We start from the raw sequence: 22880 nt of genomic DNA on the forward strand, positions 1-22880 counted from the left end.
CCCATACTTCGATCAACTCGGAAACGCGGCCTTAGCGAGGTCGACGATAGATCAAGCCAGAGAAAACATTAAGATAACCTTCCTTAGTGAGCAGGGTGAAATCAACCACGACACGACCGTGGGGCTGCGCGACGGGTCCTAGATTTGGCGAAGTAGCATTCAAATTATTGTCAGTCGATGCTAGTGCAGGCGGCGGGGGTGAACCGGAGTTAGCAGCCACTGATCCTTCGGCGCCCACTGCAAGATCTGCAAGATGTTGCAGCGATCGCTGCTCATTTGGACCCATGACCGGGGGACCTGCAGAGCCACTCTTGTTCAGGTTGGGATCCTGGGCTTGGCTTTCCTGTGCCTTGGTTCGGCGCCATTCGAGAAAGACGCGGATTTTAGAGTCCCAGCCTGGAGTTGCGAAAATGTCGCCGAACTCTGCAGCTTCCGCACTTCGCTTTTCGCGATGGTCGAGTATCTCTTCGACTTTCTTCAGCGCATCCCAGCATTCGTTTGCGTATTCTGGAAGGACAGTGGCTTCTAGTAGAGTCATGGCTGCCAAGGCTAGGCTGTGGATATCAAATGGGGTGATAAGGCGAGACTGTGTGCTGGCTTTGTGCAACTCATTGATGAGTTCTTCGGCGCTGAATATAATTTCGTAGGGGCTGTAGACAAAGATATGTCGTTTGATCAGCAGCCGAATCGTCCAGTAAAGTTGATTCTGCAGACTCTCCAGGAAGTTCTGGGATTCGGATTCTTCCGGGATACTGGTGGGTGGGCGGAAATCCTCGACCTCTGCTAGGCGCTCTAGAGAGGCTAGCAGATTGGCTCCAACCATCCGACCGATGCCAGTGTTTGTTTGACAAACATTATGCTCCAACGAGGCCAAAGTAACCATCTCAACAAGGAATGTGGAGTATGCTGCATGGAAGCCAAGCGTTAGAAAAAAAAAAAAAGAGTGGTTGAAAAGCTAGGAAATTGAGGGAAACGTACAACCAATTCCAGTCGTAGCTCGTCCAACCATCCTTTCATCCTCTCGACCACCGACCTCGTAGCTTCCGAGAGCGCTCGGGTCAGCTACACTGATCGCGTACCAGCGGGACAATATAGCTAATGCAACCCAGTTGCGTCGCACAAGATTTGCTTCTGAGTCGACGTCTGTGTCGGAGGATCTTTTTATCTTTAACTGGCCAAGCCCCTTTGCTAGATCCGAGCCAAGTCTATTGGCAGACTGGATCAAAGAATATTTTGGCACACCGTCCTTCAGGACAAAGTTATCGGGGCCTCTCCCATCACAGTCGAGTATCATGAGTAACATGGTCTGCAGCCAGATCAGGTTGACTGCCGTAGGGCGGACAATGGCTGGCTGACGGGTGTAATATAGGAGAAGGTCCTGCGCATTGTCAAACGAGGTGACTCGCTCAAAGGTGCCGAATACTCGATCAAAGCTAGTGCGCGTCACGGTATAGAGGCTATATATGAAGATCTCTTGCACCTCACGGCTGCATTGATGGAGGATGTCCAGCAGGCGTTCCTTGGAGTGTGGCAATATGGGAAAGACAGGGTGGATTTTCATATAATAGCTGTGTTCAGTTAGAACTTGTACACCTTTAGGGAACTATACATGTCGAAATATAATAAACTTACGCGTTCATAGCTCCCTCATCCACATCCAATGGAGTCATATCCTCCTCCATTGCTTGTTTGGGCATATCCGTCATTTCAATGCCAGCGGGCAGCTCGTTTTCATTACTGGAGGACCAGAATAGATTGCCGGGTTTGGGGACTGAGCCTGCTACAACCGATGCGTTACAGGGATCCGTTGAGGTCTCTCCCGCGTCTTCTGGAGTTAGCTAAGGAAAGTGAACGAGGCGTATGACACGAACCGAATGCATTTTGAGAGCGACTATTAAAAGGCGCCTGCGTGAACGAAGAGCTAGGAAGTCCATCGAATACCGAATATGTCCTCTTGCGACCCACGGCGCCCGTATCCATTGGCGACGAGAAATCCTGGTAGCCCTTGGGGGATGACACTTCATTCATGCCCTGGTACTGCATGTCCTGATGAACCATTGTGGGCTGCATTTGACTTTCGAGGGTATGTAACCGCTCCGCCAATTCCTTGATGTAACTATTATATCCTGTCAGTGAGACGCGCTTCTCCTGCTCTCCCGACGCCAGCGGTCACCGCGTCTCTTACCCTTTGCTTGGGCCGCGTTTCATGGGAACGCGACTGAATTGACAGACAACCCCAAGACGGCGGCAGTTGGAGCATGTTTCCACGCCAGTTTCAGAGCTGGCATCGCAACGAACCTGCAAGAATCACAACATGAGCTCAGTGAATGCCGCTAGTGGGCAGCGTCGCGTGTCGCGACAACAACACGAGGCGTTTCGCACCTTTTTTCGCCTGCACTCATCGCAGGCGCGAGAAATCTTTGACCTTTTTCTTCTCGCACTCTGGTCACCGTAACTTAGGTCATGGTTCGGATCGACACCGACTTGTTGGCTGGGGGTGAACTGCAGCATGTGTTGTTGTTGATGATGGTCGGGGGAGGAAGGGCGGCCCATGTCACCACCAGCAGGGTTGGAGGCACCCATGACCATCGACTGACCATGATGAACGCCATTACTGGAGCCATCAGCAAGACCGGGTCCAGATGTTTCACGCGACAGCTCCGCAGAAAGCAGTTCGTCGGCTGTCAGTTGGCGGTTGGTGTAGTACTGCATGGCACCCTGACCGATCTGCGCCGCATTGGGGGAAGGGTATGAGGGAGCCGGAGGCATATCGGAATGCTCGCGAGAATTCATTGTACCGAAAGGGATGAGTCGGAGGGGTGTGAATCGAGGGGGGATGATGGAGCGAGGCTCCGGATGACGATGGTGGAGGAGGGAGAAAGTCGGAGGAGGGAAGACGCAACAGGCAAGGTTTTACAGGCTAAAATTGCCTGGGCGGGGAGGCATTTTGAAGGGGTTAGCGCCGTATGCCCTCGGGCGCTGGGGACCACAGCAAACATGATCGCTCGACGGGGATGGCAGGGAATTCATGCGCATAGAGTCTTGAATTCGCTCGGGGGTTGACTTATAGTTTCATCTTGGGACCTGGGATGATCGCGCCGACGCGGAGATCCGGCTTTTTGTTTCTGCGTTCAGCGCGCGGATTAATACTATTTCCCACCGGCCCAGCCAGACTTGACCTGAGCTCCCTCTGATCCGATGCTTTGTATCTGGGGAGATCCGACACGGTCTGTTTGTGCCTTGAGATAGATTCCGGCTGAGCTGGTGGAGTCCTGATCTCGCTTGACTTGGAGATGAGGCATTTGACGATCTACGTTGGGATCGTCCTCCTTTCAACCGACACGACAAAGAGATCATAATAAGTTCCATTTGCTCGTCAAGCCATTCTCTATTGTTCTTAAGGAGCGTCTATAATGGCATAAAATGGCAATGCACGGTCGTCTGGGCTGAGAGATCTGAACTGACGATGTCGGACTCGAGTTGGAGTATGGTTGCAGCTCATCCTCACAGCACAGAACAGTCGACGATTGCTATCATCCTGCCATTCTGCTGACAACATACAATATACAATAGCATCTACTTGCTACAGCTTAGAAAACTTTGTTTCTAGTGCCCAATCATTACCTTTGGACAAGAGAAGCTGCTCGAAGGGCGAAATCTCCTCAAGTTTGGGAGACAGGCCTTTCCACACCCTAACAGGCTATGTTTCTTCTGAAGCTACCACCTATTCCGTTCCAATCTCCTCTTATAGCCTGAATAGTCTCGATATCTCCGGGTAACTATAGGTGCTGTGTAACGGACAGGCAGGGCCTCTTGTGTATAACATCACGTGATTATTTCGGTCGCAGACAAGCCATAGTGTAGTTATTTCTCATTCGAGTCTCAGGATGGACTGATAGTATGGATAACTCTCTGGTGTAGATTAAGGCTTTCTGTGGAATATTTAGTAGACCTTACTCAAAGGCGTCCTGACTTTTGGGCCAACTGAAAAGAAGGCTTCAAGGATATCTCGGATGCCTGATCCCAAAGGCATAAGGCTGACTCAGTAACGGAATAATAGATAATCCGAACACGCGCCTGAGGCCAGCTGCAGAGGCGCGGAACTTTTGCCTGCGATGCCAGGACGAATCGCAGGACCAGCTTGTGTTGACGGAGCCCCCAAGGGCCACGACGAAGGCATTGACGCTCGGTTTGCATCTGTGCCCGTTGCCGATCATCTCCATTGCTCGCGCAAAGTGGTCCCGCTATTTTCCTCCCTACGTTGTTGCTAGCCAGTCGATGTGATTCGTGTTGCAATCTCACCTCCATTCTTGACGGATCCCTCTAAAACGCGCTCTCGCATCTGGCCCTTCTTGAAACTAGACCCTCTTGCTTTCGACACACTTTTAGGTCGGCATCGAACACCACTACCCGGTCCCTTGTTCACATCGAAGCATTTGGCTAGACAGAAAGCAAAAGCCATTATATTATATCAAGAACGCCTTCAAGAACGCCCTTCGGTAGTTCCGTTGATAGCCGTGCGCGTCCGACGGCAGTATATTTCGCTTCAAAAAGCCTGGTCTAGGATAAAGAACCAAGGATCAACCTAATCAGCGCGTCTCGATTGGTGCTGCGGACGAGTAACCTTGGAGCATTCGGAGGAAAAAAAAAAAGAAAAGAAAAGAAAAAAGGAGTACGTTCTGAGATTTGGCAGGCGCACGGTGTATCACCTTCTGATACACAGGGTTTTATAGCAAAATGAGTGGCAGTACTCCCCGCACGTCGCTGCGCCGTATGTTATTCTTCTATTTTGAAGATATAGCTGTCTGACATGGCTGATACTGACTGTTAACAGAGGGCTTGCGGCAAGCGCCAAAAGCGAACCAGCCCTTCATCCCGGATACGGCGCCAGCGAGACGGTCTCATACTCATGCGAATCAGTCACCACAACCGCAATCAATGGCTCAACCACATACGAACTCAACTGGAACCCCGAGCAGTCCTCAGCCCCATATTGAGAACTGGGAAGGAAAAGAGCCAAGGCAGGCACCCATGTCTATGCGCGAAGTAGCGACACCAGGGAACAGACCTGGCTTGTTTCCCAACGCACACGAGAGGGGAAAGGTAGCCAAGCAGCCTGACTTCTATGATCCATATTTCCCTCTCAGATTCCTGGAGGTTCCCAAGTGTATGTATAAGCCTGTCGCGTTTATTGGCTTTCAGCCGTTCATTTGGACTTAATTAACTATGGTGACAGCGGATCATATCTACAAACGAGCGCATTACGGTCTGCAGTCAGGAATCCCGGACGAAGTAGATTTCGCGCTATACCACCTCGTTCAAATATCTAATCAACGGTGGGATAAGTTCAAATTCGAAGGCTTCCCATTACTGGCGGAGACCTTGATGGAAAAGGCTATGGATGTTTCAATCATCTGTACTGGCATTAAATGGGAACTACAGTACGATTTCCGTCAGCCCATTGACCGTGTCAACGTATTGAACTCGCTCCACGGTACGCGAGATATTCTGGAGAAGATAAAAAGTATACCGGTTACTTTACCCAAAGACTCCCTAGAGACATATGAATTCAACCATCGTCTGCGCAATGTTAAAGAAGCCACACTAGTCCTGAGAAACATGGTGCTCTTAAAGGAAAACGCCCTCTATATATCGCGCTATGCTAAAGGACTGCTAAGAGACTTTTTGGTTGTTCTGATCAACCTCCCCAACCAACCCCGGCTCAGCGAGATCAAGAACGATGCACTGGACATCGCGGAAGAGGTTACCAAGTTCATGAGAACCGATCCCGAAGATCCACTTTGGATTTCCCTTCTCAACTGTCTCGAGTCGTCGGATCGAGCTCATGTTGTTCGCGCGCTTTGGGCCCTCACCCATTTCTCGACCGAGTTGGATGAGCCAGAGCCGAACAGAGCATTAGAGCGTATATCGAAGCAGACCCTGCAACAGATGTACTTCCATACTCTGCTAGATCTGGATAGAGATATTCTGAGTGGTGCACTGGACTTCTGGTACCAATACACGCTTTCACGTGAGAATATCGAGAATATGATCGATATCTTCAATCTTTCCGTCGTTTTTGTGCCGCGTATGATAGCACTGCTAAAGCACGACGGCCGACCCAGCAAGAAGGAAACAGTTCTGCAAGAGGAGAAAGTGGCCCCTCCACCAACAGAAATCCCTCGCGTGCCTCCTGAGCTCTCGAAAGAACTAATGGAGCTATCAGAACCTGAACGCAGCTCCCGTTGGTTGCGTTGTTGCTTTACTGAGGATTCAGACTGCGAGATCACCCAGATCGCATTATGGCAGGCATACCAAAGCCGATTTGCTGATCCCCGTGTCCCTGGCGGAGGGGTACTTCCAGCAGCGGAGTTTATCAAGAACGTCAGCACCACGTTTACTAATGCTCAGGCCCAAGTTATTAACGGCCCTGGCGCCACGACCAGGTTCATCATCAAAGGAATTCGGCCTCTGGAGACTGTGTATACTTTCCAAGGATTTCCTTATCTCTACTGCAAGTGGGCAGATGAGTCAAATCCCCCCAAGACATGTCAGCGTGCTTTTCCCAGCCCCACGGATCTACGCAACCATGTTTTTGCAGACCATATGAAACTTGAGGCAGCTGAAACGTCCGGTCACTACAAGCTGGACAAGGCGGAGTCTCCGATCCATTCTTGTCAATGGGATCACTGCACCAAGTTTCCCTCGTCCAGCCCCAGTGATAATACTGCGATGGTTGCGGGCCATGTCTCCTCACATCTGCCGGAAGAGCGGTCTGCAGATGCAGAGGCGCCTATTTCGAAGCGTGCTGTCCTCCAAGAGCGCATTGTCCGCAAGTGGTTCTATATGGACACTCCTGTGAACGATAGAGGCGAACCTGTCGGGGTAGCTTACAAGGCTGCATTGGTACTACGCAATCTTGCAAGAAACCTGCCAAACGGGATTGCACCAAAACTGAACGGCCTTCCATGGAAGAAAGCCGTATTCCTCAGCAACCGCCCGAAGATCGTCGAGATATGGGACCGTAACCGATCCTTACGTAAGGAACTCACCGAACTGATTATGATAATAGAAAGAGAGGATTATTACTGAAGAAGATTATTTTTATATTGGAAATGTTTAGGTGATGATCATTGGCAGACAGCTCTTGCTTCAACCATCTTTTCTTAACTCTCTTTCTCCTATTATATGTTGTACAAATACCCCCGATTTCCTTTAACTTCTTCTTTCTATCCAACTCTTTTACACCTATTTTGAACTCGCGTGATGCGCTCCTCATATTGATTTCCCTTTTCTATTACACTCTCAGGATCCCACCGTTCACCCAAGTGATGATGAATGGGATAGGATTTGCTTTTTCTTTTTTCCAGAACTCAAAAAAAAAATATAGTTATTAAAAAGGGTTTGGGGCACTGGCGATCTGACTTATATGGCGTCTGGGCAACGAGGTAGACATAATGCCCTGGTTTCGTTTTGCTTGCTTAGTGCTATATGTGTTTCAGTCGAGGCTGTTGATGAGTGTACTATACGAGTGAACTATGTAGTTGGGAGGAACCACAGACATATTAGTTAAAGATGAGTATTACAGCGAAGCTGTTGAGATTCTTTGCTTGTACTACACTATATAACCATACATGATGCAGGATGTAAACAGTCAGATGCGCAAAGTAATCATCAAATTTGCAAGATATAGCTAGGCTAGTTCACCACTTGGGATCATTAGCCCCGCTGAATTCACCCATATAGATATCTAACGAGGCATTATGATGCTATTCAAATCGTCGATAAAATTTTCATAATTTAACCAAGAGAGCTCGTTCTCCCGTAGATGGTTCCCAAAGTCGACCGCGTCCCACACACTTGACCATGAACCGAGACCAATCGTCTCCGACGACGACGACGATGATGCTGCAGCAGGGGCCATGTTTCCAGTAGCAACACCATTATGAGACACTCTCGACATCGACTGGATATGCCCTGACTGGGGAGACATAGGAGAGACGACTATATCAGACGGAGTAGATTTCGAGAAGAGTGGACGCGTCCCAACAGACGATAAGTCCAGTAGTTCATTTCTTCTTGCCTGTGCCTGCGCCATGATATTTTCCATTGGTTTCCAGAACATGTCTTTAGATTTATCCTCTACCATACTAGTTAGACGCTCCTGGGCCTGCTCGACGGATGTCCAGAATCTCTCCATCAGAACTGGGTCCTCGCAGACAGAGAGTTCCGAAGCCGCCACGGCGAGGGCATGCCACGGCATGAACATATATTCGGACCAACGCCAGGGAAAGGCCCTGGGGTTGTTGCGCAGTTCCTGGTGCTTTTCGAGGACGTCGACGGCGAGACGGAGGAGACGGTCTCCATGGACGCGGGGAGGAATGTAATTGGGGTTTCGAAGTAAGGGTCGTAGAGTGATGAGTTGCATAGAGGCGTTGATGTATTGTGCGACTTGTCTGGTGAACCAGTGGAATGGGATGGTATCTGCTTGGATGTGATGGAGGAGGGTTGACGCTGTATGTTGAAAGTCGACGACTAACTGCTGACGCAGGTGGATGGGTTTCACTGTTGGTTCGGTGAAATCAGAGAAATTGAGCAATCGGAAAACGTATTGCGCTTTCAGAACTATCATTGTGAATGTCATGTCGGTGAATCCTTCGGATTCCGGTGCCAGGGTGCCCATTTCAAAATTGATGTCGTGGTCGTTGATGTTCGAAGGCGGATGGGATTGTAACCAAGCTGCTTGCATCATGGGCTCTGATGCACAGCCAGTCGAAGCTTGGATGTCGAGGAACCCAATGGCGCTCCAGAGTCGTCTGCGCATTTCGCTCTCAAACGGCCGCACGGGAAACGGTGGTTTCGCCATGTGAAGACAGAGCGCTTGAGCAATACGGAGCGCAATGCTCAGCATGGTCCAAACTCGTCGGCTCTGGTCCTGGGATCGAGATGATAGCTGGGTTTGGTATCAGTGGGTGGATTCTATTCTGGGTTCTATTGTTAGATACCGACCAGAAAGAGAACGAAGGCTTGTAGGACTGTCATATCATTGGTTGCAAGATAATCGGCCTGGGCGAGTATCAATTCCGATTTCTTCTGATACCTTTCTACCATCACTCTTTTGCTGGTTTTGAATATGTACCTGTACTCTACTTCATCGAGGCTGCAGATGGCAGCATAGTACACGGCATATTTCAACGCTTTCGGTGCGAGGTGTCCAGGCTCATAGTCTAGGTATGGCTTTCCTTCGATCAAGAAAGTGCTCAGAGAAGGCCTGTGTAATATTTTAAAGACAGGATCCACCCTTTGAAGGTAAATTTGACACAGCTTTTGCTCTGTCTCCCTGGTAACATATGCTTCTCGGTCAACTGTTTGGGCATTTATTTCATTCTCGGCGCTCTTTGATATTGAGAGGAGGCGCTGGTATCTCATGGCAGTGTCATCGGCATTGAGGCTGTGAGTGTTCTGCCCGTGGTATTGGGTCCTATGTGTATCATGGCGCTAGTTTCCAATTAGCACAAATCTCAATGGTATAGAACGTCATTCTACCTGAGGAAGAGCGTGAATCCAAGGATAAATTTGCGAACCGTCATCGTCAGGTTCCTGAGCCTCTGACCTGCCATCAGCTGAGCCAGTCCGGGAAACGCTTGTCTGGCTCCTGGTGCAACTGGAGGTCGTGGAATAGGGAAGAGCTCTACTAGAAGCACTGGGACTACCGCAGTCGGCAATACCCCGAATTAGACTCTCCAGTCTGGATATGCGATCTTTCAAGCGCGTATTCTTGGGTAGTGGTCCTTTCGTTGCGCCCCGGCCAGTTCTCCCTCGGGGCAGTCGGGCCCGTTCAACAGGCACACAAGTGATGCCAATGCGCTGGCAATTAGTACATGGATCACGCTTATCACACTTAATCTTTCGCTGCTGGCACTTTTCGCAGGACAATCGTACTCGGGCCGAAGCGGAGCTGAAATGCCCAGCCTCAGTTGTCTGTCTGTGAAGATCCGCCATCGTGGGGGATGAAAAGCCTATTTTAGCTGAACCAGACTACATTTCTGGACTTCATGATGAGCGTTCCAAGATTATGGGAAACACAATTATAGATCACAAGCAACTCAACTGGGAGGTATACGAGTTTTGAAGATCTCCATGCCTGCTTCGTCTGACCAAGAACGCGGGGTTTAGTAACGGATTTAAGGCCAGTAATTCCAATGGTGGCGATTACAGCAATCAACAGTCCAGAGAACGAATCTTTTAGTAAGACATGCAGCGTCCCATCATCCGTAACAATCAGCAAGTTCAATTTGAAAACAACAATCCTGTTTATTGTTGAAAAGGAGACGTTGTGAGCCTGCTGACTCACTCCCTGGGGCAATCTATTAACAAGGCACAAGGCACCAGAGGCTCACTAAGTGCAAGCAATTGGGAACGTCATTATTGGCATGGCAAATGCAAGGGCATATTCACTTCTGCATTATTTGAGCACGAAGAAACCCTTCAAGGTTTGAGCCTTGAATGCCTCAGGATATAGTTTGCCCCTGGACGGATTAGCTTCTCACGATGATATTGTCTCGTGACGTCCATTTCAGCAGCGTGATCACTTCTATTGTTCTCTACAATCGATCGATGGTCACAGTCCTCCTTCCACAACAGTATGTGGGGTTGTATGGACCTATGAAGTGATCACTCGGTTCCTCGGTCTCCGTCGTCTCCGTTCGATATGACCATCGTATTGACCGAAGGAATTATTACTCCGTAGCTACCTCCGCGGTGACGGACTTCGGAGTGGATCGACGGCACTAATCTTCTTCAGATGGTCGTTTGTGATCAACCCCCAATCTACCAATCTAATTCTCTCAGCTTGACCATTCCTTTTTTTGAAAATTAACCGGCTCTAATAGTCCTACCACATGTCTACCATCCAAATAATACACACTCATTTAGCTCCATTCCGGTGAAACTATATATCCACATAATTGATATACTATGAATGTTGGCTATATTGCAGAACGACATCAGAAACAATATCTGGGGATCTCGTGGGAATTGACCGAGCTTCTTCGTTCCTCCATGGGCAGCCGTTACAATATCCCTCACTTTCATTGGTAACCGTACTCAGGCAAGAGGCATGCTATCCATGGTTCCTCACGATCATTGATGCTATCAATGTTTATCGACGCACTTGGTCAACATTAGCGGAAACATTCAATCAATCGGATCAGAAACATCTCGAAAGAAGATAAGCTGCACAACATTGCATGTAATAGATTTGTCAATGGATACATGATTGTTTATGTCCCATATCCAGCATTTCCTAAAAGAAGTCGACCGTCCTGTCCATTCTTCTAGATAGTTTAACGCATATCCAATCAGTTCTATGGTATTGAACTTACATCGAGTTTCGTAGAGAAACAAAGTCTCATTAATGCATGGTGAATACATATTTTGCTCATAAAACCACCCATTTTACAATCCAAAGCTCCGTTCTCGGGTCATGATCAATGAAAGAAAATACAGAATGGAGGAAAAGGGCGATAAAAAGAAAAAATAAAAAGAAGAAAATTAAATAAAACTAAAATAGAATCAATTGCGATCTGGCGCTGACAGGGTCTAAGAATGATACCAAAGTATGTGCAACTTCAGGGTAGTAGAGAAACACAAAAAAGTATAAGACCTACTCCCAAACATTAGAAAACAAATCATCAGCTCCGCCAAACCCGCCTGCCGGTTTAGCCGCGCTTGTTGTTGGTATGGTCGAAGACACGGGCGCTGCACTGGCCCACCCACCGAAATCCTCATCTGCGGCCACTGTAGGCGCCGGTCTGGAGCTTGTGGCTGGTGGAGCCGGGGCGCCCCAGCCGGCACCGATGTCGTTGGCAGTCAAGGTATCCGGCACCTTCATCATCGTGGATGTGGATGCAGATGGCGCATGGGGTGCAGGGGGCGCAGTCGGCGTAGGATCAGGAGTGATCCAGGCATTTCCTCCCCAAGGGTCAATGCTTGCTGGGAGAGCGCTTGCGATAGACGCCGTTGCTGCAGATACTTGAGGTTTAGGTGCAGGTGGAGCACTAATGTTGAAAGCAGACTGCAGCTCCAGCTGTTGAGACGGGGCTTTGGGTGCCGGAGGTGCTGAAGCTGCCGCGGCTGGGGCGGGAGGAGAAGACAATCCGAACAGATCATTTGACAGAGACGACTGCGGCGGGTTCGGCTTCGTCGGTGGGGGAGATCCAAAGCCACCAAATCCGGAATCGAATCCATTGGAAGAAATCGATGCGGTACGAGACTGAGGCTTCGCGGGAGGAAATGTGGGAGACGTGAGGCTATCAAACAAGCTTCCCCCACCGCTGACGGAGGCGGTAGGTGATGAAACCATTGGTGCTGCCGGTGTTGACTTGGCAGTAGCGAAGCTAGTCAGATTAGCAAAAGGTGACGGCTTCTCGGCCGGCTTTGGAGGAGGGGGAGACGTGGTCGACGGAAAGCTCAATCCACTGAAAGCATCGGTCAGACCCCCCATGCTGGAAGATGTCGACTGTGGCGCGGGAGAGGCGAGATCCCCAAACGAAGAGTTGCGTTCATGATGTGGCTGCGGCTTTGAATAGAGTGACAGGATGGATTGTTTCAAATCCGGTCGAGACATTCCTGATGGGTTGACGGGTGTGGATGCTGTGCTGGCCGGGCGGTTGGTGGTCGTCGGCTGGGCGTTGCCGAAGAAATCCAGCCCAAGCAAGGAATCGCCAGGACGTGTCGATTTGGGTGCAGCCTGCTGGGGTGGCGGCTGCTGCTTCAGTGTAGCCTTTGGTGTAGGTTCTGTCGTGCTAGGGCGCACTGGAGGTTCGATGTCGTCGCCGAAGAGGTCGATGGAAGGTTGCGGTCGTTGTATAGCGCGTGGTTGACTGGTGGCCACTCGTTGAGAGGCAGAACGCTCAATTTTTGCCTTTTCTTGAACGACCGCAAGAGGCTTCGAGAATATTTTAATATCTATCAGCAAGAAAATAGAGAGAGACCCGTATCACATACCACATCATCGTCGCCAATATCCAACGTCGAGGGGTCGGGCATTGGGCCGTCCATAATCCATCGCTTGGAATCGTATTTAGTCCGGATGAAGTTCTCGATTTTACTATCCCCGTGTTTGTATCAGCAAAATATCCAGAGGGTGTACGTGGCTGTAATCCACTCACGCTTCCGACGGGATATGACCAGGTGCCAATTTCGCTTCCCAGTATCTGCAAAGAGTCTGTCAGCACAAAACTCTCCGTCAATAATGGGTAAAAAGGCGGTCGCAGGGGACGGACTTGTTAGCTCTTGCATTGCCCCATTTCAAAACACTCTCAAGTTGTTCATCAGTCCACGAGTCGAGGTCGACGGATTTCACTCGGCTGATATGGGTTCCCATGCCCCTGTGGATGCCTGAGCAACGAATGCAAATGAAGATTCCTAGATTCCAGGAGGCCCATCGTGGGTCTGCCCAAGCAATTGTCAGCTAAAGTTCATCCGAAATCAAGGTGAGAAGGATATCGGAGGAAGTATATCGAAAAGGCTCACTAACGTTTATTGCGCTTGCAGTCGGCACATGTCTTGTTGTACTCGAGTTTCAGCAGGTTCTTAATGGTCTGCTGGTTCTGAGCAGCCTGGGATGGCGTCGCACGTCGAGACATTACAGAGGGCAAAAACAATCCACGCGAGAAACCGAGAAAGCCGAAGATGGACGAGAAAGAGGGAATGGAGATGGGTTGAAACACGAAGACGACAGTTGATCAGTCCGATTCATTAATCGCCGGTCAGGTGGCGGATCGCAGCCTGAGGCCACATTACATAGATGCCCATCCCGGCGGGGCACATGCACCCAGTGCGTAGTCCGGATTCCGCTGGATTGAGGACCAGGTGGAAGAGGCATCCATCAATTTTATATACATCTACAGAGTGCCTTCCATCCCTCCCTCATGCCTTTGACTTCGTACCCCCCGATTCATTCTCCTGAAACCGCAAACTAATGCTATTCACACAATGTCTCTCGTCCGTGGGCGTCGGGAATCCCTCGCCCTTAAAGACGTGCCCCAGATGACCCCCACAGTTGCTGCACACGATCTCAGTCCGCTCCGTCCCAAAGGACTTATCGGTGTGTCTCGTCACGGCACCGGGAATGGAATCGAAATATGCTGGCCAGCCACATCCGGATGTGAATTTGTGGGTGGCCTTGTATAGCGGAGCATTACAACCGGCGCAGTTATAGACGCCCTGGGAAGGATAATGGGAGTCATATTCGCCAGTTCCGGGACGTTCGGTACCTTTTTCACGAAGAATGCGAAACTGTTCTGTAGAATGTAATTGATAATCAGCGATCGGATGTGCCGTTGGTCAAGTCATTCGTAGGGATGAGGATAGCTACGAACCAGGACTTAAAACAGCGCGCCATGCGTCATCACTCCGTTGGTCAGGATAGGACATCTTATCACTAGAGCTGGAGCTGAATAAAGAACTCAGAAATGGAGTCGTGGGAGCAGCTTTGAAAGTAGCTGATCCAGGTATGCGCAGTGAAGTCGTTGTGACTCTGCTAATCATGCGGGACCTGAGAGGTATGAGGAAGATCCGAGGGGCAAAAGACAGTCCCCGGATACGCATCGGAGGACGGTTATTTGGGCGGATCGATGCAGGTTAGAAGATGAATTGTAGTCAATAGAGGAGATACAATGTGTATAGATAGATAGCTGTGTGGAAATCGATGCGGACTGTTTCTTCCCAATTGCCCCACATGACGTGATTAACCATCATTTTCAATGGTTCCAACGAAGTTCCTTCCTCCTCATCGTGGAATTTACTCGCCCTTATTATCTAGGGAGGAATTGTACTCTATGCATTGAATTCTTTCGAAGCTAGCTATGTTCTGTACGTGCGTGACTCCTGTCTAAATTTTCTCGTCGAATTGCATTCCTGTACTCCAGAATATACTAGTTCAAAATAAACAATTATATCGCTAAAATTGCTGTCCTACATCAAATACATCACACAAGGGTATCTCAACTATCACATAAGACAAATGCTAACGACGTCGGATCACACCCGTGACTGTCAATACGCCTTCACCAATTTCCACTCTCCACCCTTCACGAGCCAGCATCTTACCCACGGCTGGTCCCAAACGTGAAGTACCATCATGACTATGGCGTCCAACTCCAGTGACGATGCGATAGCCTCCTCGGATTGGGTCGCCGTTTCCTCGCATATACTTGCCATCACCCAGGGACTCCCACCAATCCGAGACCCGTTCGCTGGCGATGCGCACTGCATCCTGGACCGAGACTCCGTGTAAATCTAGCATGTTGGAGGTCGACTGAGAGTCGACCAGCGCGTCCGCAGCATCTGCAGCATTGCGCTTCGCCCGCTCCAGATGGTCTCGTCCCACGGCGGAATAGTAAGCAGCCGCGCCGCCCATCAGTCGATCAGACTTGCCGCGTCTGTACGCCACGCCCGCTTTAGACAGGGCCTCTGCGCCGGCTGCGAAATGGATTCCGGCTGAGTCCCGCGCCGCGTTATAGTCACGGGCGATTCGTGATGCAGCTGTCCATCGCTTGGGCGTTTCGTCATCCAGCTCGAGAGGAGGCGGTGAGGTGGTGAATTTGATTAGCTCAGAAACGACCGGGGTGACTGGTGCAGCCACCATCGCCGCTGCTAGTTCACCAGCGGCCGAAACTGAACTTCTCGTTATCTTCAGAAGTCCGGCAAACGTCGTGGACGCTATAGAGGGGAACTGCTGGGTTAGTTCGGCCACTTGCGCAAATGCGACTGGGTCTTGACTGATGTCTTCCTCCTTCGCCGGAGCATGAGCCCCAGCGAGAAACCGGATGGTGGCTGGTAACGACGCTCCATTAGCATGATATGCCGATTTCACTGCTTCCTTTTTCAAGATGGGTGATGTCCGAGAATGAACAAATTCGACATCCTTTTGGGCTGCATCCCATTTATTGACGGCACGGATTCCATCGCACGAAGCGTGAAAGCCATCAGAGTCCAAAGAAGACATTTCTTGACTACGGTTGGTTTTGGGTTTCCCTTTACGTTTGCGAACCTTTTTGCGCGAGATCTCTCCGTCCAATCCGTCCTCAAAACCATCAACACCTTTAGGAATAGCAACCTTGGTGCTATTTTCGTTTGGGGTTTGTTCATCGAAAAAGGCCAGGTTGAGCAAGACATCCATTGAACGATCAACATCTCCACCAGACTTTTTCAACGTGTGTTGGATGGTTAAATAATCGGCCGAAGGGAACATCTCTGCTAAATACTCGATTTTATCTTCCTGAGTCGCCCCGGACAGACGCAGAACACCATCTCCACCAATTGTGTACGCACCGCGTTCAAACAGTCTGGATCGGTCTATCTTATTGGCTTTCGACCCTTTTTCACTCAGACTAACAGAGGAAAAGTCCGACGCAAAACTGGTCACGTCTGTTTCGCGTGAGGGTAGAGTATCGTTTTGCGACACACTGCGATCTGAGGGTATCCCGTCCGCATCCAAACCATTGGCTGCGCTCAAGCCGCTGGTGCCGGATGGATCGAAAGGCAGATCCTCCTGCTCCCACGCAGACAACTTTAAAGCGTCTAGGGTATCGCGAAGTTGCTGAATCTGAGTCGAGTCGGCAAGGTCATAGTCGCAAACGATAGCCGTAAACAAGGCCTGGTCGAGGGGTGGGCAATAACGTTCCTCGAGTTCCTAGGCACCAGAAAACAGCAGTAAGTTATGAAGCTCAATCTGCGCCAGATTTATATCCGTATTTAAGTCTTCTACGGTGGGCGCGAAAGGATCTCGAAACTCACTCTGAACAAGCTATCGCTTTTGTCATCCATCTTCAAAGTCGCTGATTATGTGTCGGGGATGTATTTGGGATTTTTTGGGCATGCCTTGCGATTCAACGGGGAACTCTGTATTCCAGCAAGGAACCAGTCCCTGCAAATATCGCTGAGCTGACAGTGGGGAATTTAATGCCCTGCAAAGAGGAATCCGTGGAGTGGAGATGACAAACGATGTGAATCGCGGATGACATAATATAATGCCCGACAAGGCTCTGTCATTCACGCTGAGCTGAGCCCCTTTGTTATTCTCCACTATAGAACCAACTTAAGAGTCTGTTAATTCAATGGAACAATAACCTTCCCTAATGTATGGTCTGAATGAGTGTATTGTCTTCTTCCCATTATGAGGCACTACACTAAGATTATGAAATACATCTATTTCGGTAAGAAATCGTGTTTCGATATCGACTATATATCATCCCCTGGTTCAAGAAAAAGGAGATATCTACTATCCAGATCCGTATATTCGCTTATAAGCAAGTTGTTATCTACCAGAAGGGGTTAAAGAAGCACAAAAGAGTGTCCAGTCTATTTTCTGAAACGAGAGCCATCAAGAGAGCACAGTACGAATGTAAAGCCCATGTGCAATGAGACAAAAAATAATAAAGAGACTGGTCTCAATGATCACAAAGCCACTGGGGTAGACTACCTATTTTCTGCTTGCCATTTTAGATGCCCTATGAGCATTTTGACAACAAAGGACGACCAGACCCAATGTCCCAATCGATACAAACTAACAACCTGATCATATGAATATGAACAGCATCACCATCCCAAGATTTTAAAGTGTCCAACTAAGATTTTTCCATTCGCAACCCTCAATGTCTACCCGTCACAAATCTACCAGAACCTTTCGCTCCATGGGTCATAGGCTCAGTCTCATTTTCACCCGGCAATCCAGGAAACGGGAAAGGAAAAGGGAAACCATTAGAATCTTGAGAATCACCCGGCAATCCAGGAAACGGGACAGGAAAATGGGAACCATCAGAATCTTGAGAATCACCCGGCATATGAATCACGTCTCCCAGATCAGGCATCTCAAATTCCATTCCTTCGCGACTCTCGTTCTCCTTGGCATCATCGGACTCAGAATATTTATGGTTAGGAGATTCGCCAAAGCCAGGGAAGTCGCCGAATCCAGGGAATTCACCGCCAATTTCAGGGAATTCACCCATGTCCGGGAGTCCAGCGCCCGAGAATGGGCCGTCCTCTCCACCAGAACCCGGGATGAACTGGACGTTCGTCTTTCCATCTGTCTGTCTCTTGTGGAGCGGTGTGCTCTTCGACGGATGGGGAATGCCTTGTTGCTTGGGTGACGGCACTGACCTAGCTAAGTTTTCGTTTTGGGGGTCTCCGACAGGGAGGGCGAGGACAGAAGTGCAGAATCCGAGGATGAGAGTTGGGATTTGAGGCTTCATGGTGAGGATTGTTTGAATGGAGCTGAATTAATGCAATCAATCCAGACGCAACTTGTATAAAACTGGATATGAATGATGGTTCGAGAATGCGAGATGGCTTGAGAAAGGACGTCGAGTGGTGGTTTATATACCATTTTTACCACTGAACAGACCGTGTCGGTATACTTCCACTTGAAGAAACTCGGTTCCGATACCCTACTCCGGGGGAGTACACAGCATATTCCAAGCCCGGGTGAAACAGAAACAATGTGAACTATGGATGGTGAGGATGGTTTCATCAGCCCTGTATATTGGGTACTCTGCATGACACAGAGATTGGTTAGATATTATGCCAGACACGAATGATAAATCCCTCAATGTGTATTGGATAATAGCAGGACTAAAAATTAAGTAGTAAGGTTGGCTTTAATAATGCCATGCTGCCTTCCACAAACACAGAGAATATAGAAATGTGAGACTACAAACACCATAGCCAAGACGGGTGCAATCAAACATTTTACTTTTCTGCAGCTACTAGAACAAGCATTTGCTAGATATATTAATATTTAGTGTTTTATCATAGCAACTGTACTACCTTGTAATTCGTGCTTGGTGTGTCTTTCTGTTTTCTTAGAGATGGATAATATGTCTAGCATGTATCTATCCATGTATAGGTTGGGTACAGTGCAAACAGTACCCCTAAGCTCCAGTATAATTAGGGAGTTTGCTATAACTGTGCCAAGTAGAGGCATTTTCTGTAGTCCGGTGTATATAAGGATAATATCATTTTATGTTAAGAAACAGAGTGTATATATTGCCTTAGCTTGTTAATTACCTATGGAAGAACAATAGACATAACAGACATAGGTTAATAAATATACACAAAAAAATAGTGAGTTAAAAGAGAAAGAAGAGAAGACATCTAATACATCTCCGTAGCATATATAGTTATAGATGCCTTGTTGTAGAAGTATTATAAACATAACCAAGACAACACTAATCCTGATTCTAACATCTTAATCAAATTCTATATTCCCTAATAATTTTAAAAAAACTTGCAGAAATAACGTTAAATGAACGTATTGTGGTGGTTAAACATGGCATTGTATAATACCCATACCACTTGGAGTATAGATATCATGCCAATCTAAAAGGTAGTGAGGAATATATCTCTACTTATATATTATCAATAGAAGAATTTTCATATTCAGTTCAACCTCTACTTATTTTTCTTTGCTATAAAAACTCTCATTTTTGCCCACTATCTTCAATAGAGCCATTAAACTCTATCTCCAGCTGTGATGGCTGCTTTATATCTATGCACTATTGAATTGCAACGTAAGGTATATAGTTGTCTGTTGGGACAGTGTATCTCCATCTCTGCGCCACTTTTAGAACAACATTTACTTGTTGCCTAACCTGTTCTCAAAAAAAAAAAAAAAGACAGTAATCAGGAAGGAATATAAAGACAGTGATAGAGCCACCGAATTACTTGGGTTACTGTCGGAACCAGTTCTGCACGTAGTCATAAGGACCAACTATCCATTTTTAGATTATCTCTCATAGTTAGCTTAAGTCAGACAGCCAGTATCCAATGCCGGCACCCTGAAATGTGATAAAAGAACATGGGGCCCTTAAATTTAGTGGGACGATGTATACTAGTAGAAGAGATGTGTGAGATTCAAAAATGCAGAGACAATATCGTCTTACATCTTAGACATCTAAGAATAGCATCGAGTTTCCGTTCTGAATAACATCTGGATAATAACCAAGCTATGGTTCTTGCTACTGCTATTGAGCCACGCATGGACCGGTGCCCGATTGAGTACGACGAAAGGCAAATCCTCAATAGTCACTCTGTCTATCCCACTTGCATCTGACATGTCGACTCTCGAAGCGGCTGCAGATGAGCTGTATACCATGCTCGGTGCGCGAATCAAGCCCAGCGGAAAGCCAAAATAGTTCCCCATGCACTGGAAATGCCGCCGCCGAAACTACATTGAGAACTCAACTCCGATTGAATGCTAGAGAAGAGAGGGAAACACTTGCAAACGAGTCCAGTAGGTAGCACACATCTTTTTCTTGGATGCGCCAAGGATTGTTCAACCACCCAGTTAGCGGGGAGTGAGCGTAATCTTCTCTCCCCTCCTTAGGCATGAGGACGCAGCTGAGTCGCAAATTTTCGGAGACGACGACGCCTACGTGCCAGGATTTTCAGGCAGCTATCGTGATGTCGTGTTAAGATTGCCCCATCCGCAGACACTAGTTGGTCTTCATGTACCTTCTAATGCAAGTAGATTCGCCACTAGCCTTCTCTTGCTCCTAGTTTTATCCCCACCGATGCGCCAAGGGATCTTCGACTGAGATCGAGTTAGGAAATTGCCTAGGGGAGGCGATTCAGACGAATCCTCAATCTGGCCTTGCCGAGTTCCGACTTTGTAGCAGAACTACAAACATATACGGAGTACGTGGTACATCCAAGCAAAGAAGGGATATCACCCTATCCCAACCAAAACGTCATGGGACGGTTGAAGGGTTTTTGAAGCACCACCTGGCGAGGTTACCTTGAAGGAGATGCATCCCCTGCAAGCATGGGAACGGAGCCCCGTTGTTCTTAGAACCTACGATGGGAGGTCCCAATTCAAGTCGGTTCTCCTGCAATTGTTGTCCGGACTTACCAATCCGATGTAGGGATAGACTGAAGGTAGTCAAGGTTGGGAAGGAGAACAGATCATCTGTGGCCCCCTCGCTTCATTCAATGCAGGAGACTCTGCTTGCGACCGCACAACACCCAGTTATGATTTCTCCTACCGATCAATCCGGATCTGAAAAAAGAAAAGAAAAAGGGTCGATGAGAGGGATCGAGCCCTAGAAAGGACTGGATGATCATCCTTTGTTGCGGTGTATAGAAGCTCTGCAGGGAAGATATAAAGTCACCTTGTTGTCCCCCGACAATGCTATTCTGCTTCTTGTCAATTAATCGTACGTATTATATATATCATATTTCCTCTTTTTTTTTTTTTTTTTTTTTTTTTTTTAACTGAGTAACCATCGCTGTCTTGAGTCCTCCGTGATCCTCTACTGCACATCCTCGGTCACAATGCGTTTCCACATCGTGTCACTTATTGCCTTTGCGGTTTCTGCCGTTGGTATGTGATTTAGTCCTTTTCAATCTCTTCTAACTAGACATTCATTGCTGACAAAGTTTCAAGCTCTCACGCTCTCTTCTCCCAAAGCGCAGGACAAAGTTGACCTGAGCAAGCCATTCACAATCAAGTGGAAGTCTGTTCAGTATGTCAAATACCAAAGCCACACTGCATGATTCAGTCCGATTCTGACCATATAGATCGGATCCATCCAAATTCACCATCAACCTGGTCAACACAAACGGCTCCAGTGCCAACAAGGAAATTGCCAAAGACATCACGTCCTCCGATGGCACCTACACTGTCGACAAGGTCTGGGGCATTCCGAAGGGGTATGGTGATTTTAAGTCCAAGTTTACAAGGCCTGTGTTGTCAAGTCATAGCTAATTAATCTCTCTAGAAGCGGATACCAGCTCAACTTCATCTCCAACGACAAAATGAATACCGGCATATTGGCTCAGTCACCGCAATTTGAAGTCACCAAAGTTGCTGACGCGCCCCAGAACAGTAAGAGAGATTCTACTACTACTTCTATCGCATCATCATCATCATCATCATCATCATCATCATCATCATCATCATCATCATCATCATCATCATCATCACTATCATGCACCAGCACCAGAACCACATCCCGTCCCTGTATCCAACATCCAACCACTCGCAGCACATTTTCTTCACCATCTTCTAGCACCGTCCCCTCTGGCTCCGCATCACTGGGTGAGTACATATATAAGCTTGACCATGGCAATCATTTAACGTCTTTCTTTCCACCGCAGAAACCACCTCTACTGCTTCTAGAAATCCCGCTGCAACTGCCGCAGCACCAACTAATTCTACCGGCGGATCTTCGTCGCTTACGATTCCTGTTACTTTGGGTACTCTCGTGGTGAGTCTTTTTGCTCTTGCACTCTGATGCAATGTATTGCATTGGAGTACTATAGAGCAGAGAGGTAGAAAGTGATGATTAAAAACGATTACCGCTCGCGTCCTGAAAGGAAAAAAAGATACCTATCCGCACAGAATGGATATCTATCTATCTTCATTGAAGGTGAGATTCTTTATTTTGACTACCTATATAATGCATTAGCTGCCCTGGTATGGTATGGTATGGTATGGATAACAACCGATGTATTTACACGTCTTTATATCTATCTAATGAACATGCTTCATCTGAGTTTCATTTCTTATTCGCACATAGAAAGGGAAATATTCCGTAGGATGGTGGATTCAATTACTTTGGAGTATTGTGCTGTATTCCCTAAGAAGTGTATATAGGTATCTCTAGAGTGGGTAAAAGAGCCTGTCATAGCTGAAATTCTTTATTTTAAGCATGTCAATCATGAAAGATCTGTCAGTATCTACCTTAGTATCACTGGCTGGATAATGTGCTACCCCCATTTTAAGCCTCCAACTATTTACTATGATTTGGACTGGTAGTTGAACGTTGAACTGGAAACTGCGCTGGATCTGGTAGCAACTTTGGGTAGGCTAGACT

General features: G+C 48.0%; 9 protein-coding genes across 9 annotated transcripts; 2 read left to right on the forward strand and 7 right to left on the reverse strand.

Annotated features, from left to right (window-relative positions):
- Positions 1-31: 31 nt before the first annotated feature.
- Positions 32-2793, reverse strand: RGT1 (putative C6 finger domain protein; the record flags this gene model as incomplete). Its single annotated transcript, XM_033573159.1, has 6 exons — positions 32-906; positions 979-1568; positions 1633-1828; positions 1872-2116; positions 2186-2298; positions 2383-2793. The coding sequence occupies 6 exons, from the start codon at positions 2791-2793 to the stop codon at positions 32-34; spliced, it is 2430 nt and encodes an 809-aa protein (XP_033423711.1).
- A 1164-nt stretch (positions 2794-3957) lies between these two features.
- ATNIH1004_008552 (uncharacterized protein) lies at positions 3958-4462 on the reverse strand (the record flags this gene model as incomplete). The annotated part of the gene is made up of 2 exons (XM_033573160.1): positions 3958-4256; positions 4303-4462. 2 exons carry the CDS (start codon positions 4460-4462, stop codon positions 3958-3960), a joined length of 459 nt encoding a protein of 152 aa, XP_033423712.1.
- Positions 4463-4737: 275 nt separating this feature from the next.
- RSC9 (putative chromatin remodeling complex subunit (Rsc9)) lies at positions 4738-7092 on the forward strand (the record flags this gene model as incomplete). Its single annotated transcript, XM_033573161.1, has 3 exons — positions 4738-4771; positions 4835-5167; positions 5237-7092. The coding sequence occupies 3 exons, from the start codon at positions 4738-4740 to the stop codon at positions 7090-7092; spliced, it is 2223 nt and encodes a 740-aa protein (XP_033423713.1).
- A 658-nt stretch (positions 7093-7750) lies between these two features.
- ATNIH1004_008554 (Zn(II)2Cys6 transcription factor) lies at positions 7751-10002 on the reverse strand (the record flags this gene model as incomplete). Its single annotated transcript, XM_033573162.1, has 3 exons — positions 7751-8953; positions 9010-9498; positions 9547-10002. 3 exons carry the CDS (start codon positions 10000-10002, stop codon positions 7751-7753), a joined length of 2148 nt encoding a protein of 715 aa, XP_033423714.1.
- A 1663-nt stretch (positions 10003-11665) lies between these two features.
- ATNIH1004_008555 (stromal membrane-associated protein) lies at positions 11666-13649 on the reverse strand (the record flags this gene model as incomplete). Its single annotated transcript, XM_033573163.1, has 5 exons — positions 11666-12949; positions 13009-13111; positions 13173-13217; positions 13287-13455; positions 13541-13649. 5 exons carry the CDS (start codon positions 13647-13649, stop codon positions 11666-11668), a joined length of 1710 nt encoding a protein of 569 aa, XP_033423715.1.
- A 283-nt stretch (positions 13650-13932) lies between these two features.
- On the reverse strand, positions 13933-14613 carry MSRB3 (peptide-methionine (R)-S-oxide reductase; the record flags this gene model as incomplete). The annotated part of the gene is made up of 2 exons (XM_033573164.1): positions 13933-14306; positions 14385-14613. The coding sequence occupies 2 exons, from the start codon at positions 14611-14613 to the stop codon at positions 13933-13935; spliced, it is 603 nt and encodes a 200-aa protein (XP_033423716.1).
- Positions 14614-15031: 418 nt separating this feature from the next.
- Positions 15032-16833, reverse strand: ATNIH1004_008557 (Smr domain protein; the record flags this gene model as incomplete). The annotated part of the gene is made up of 2 exons (XM_033573165.1): positions 15032-16699; positions 16804-16833. The coding sequence occupies 2 exons, from the start codon at positions 16831-16833 to the stop codon at positions 15032-15034; spliced, it is 1698 nt and encodes a 565-aa protein (XP_033423717.1).
- Positions 16834-17657: 824 nt separating this feature from the next.
- On the reverse strand, positions 17658-18257 carry ATNIH1004_008558 (uncharacterized protein; the record flags this gene model as incomplete). Its single annotated transcript, XM_033573166.1, has 1 exon — positions 17658-18257. One exon carries the CDS (start codon positions 18255-18257, stop codon positions 17658-17660), a length of 600 nt encoding a protein of 199 aa, XP_033423718.1.
- Positions 18258-21336: 3079 nt separating this feature from the next.
- On the forward strand, positions 21337-22298 carry ATNIH1004_008559 (GPI anchored serine-threonine rich family protein; the record flags this gene model as incomplete). Its single annotated transcript, XM_033573167.1, has 5 exons — positions 21337-21385; positions 21449-21527; positions 21583-21714; positions 21783-21889; positions 22162-22298. The coding sequence occupies 5 exons, from the start codon at positions 21337-21339 to the stop codon at positions 22296-22298; spliced, it is 504 nt and encodes a 167-aa protein (XP_033423719.1).
- Between the last annotated feature and the right edge of the window lie 582 nt (positions 22299-22880).

The sequence above is a fragment of the Aspergillus tanneri genome, assembly GCF_003426965.1.
Source record: "Aspergillus tanneri strain NIH1004 chromosome Unknown AapTan_6_pilon_pilon_pilon, whole genome shotgun sequence".
Lineage (NCBI taxonomy): Eukaryota > Fungi > Ascomycota > Eurotiomycetes > Eurotiales > Aspergillaceae > Aspergillus > Aspergillus tanneri.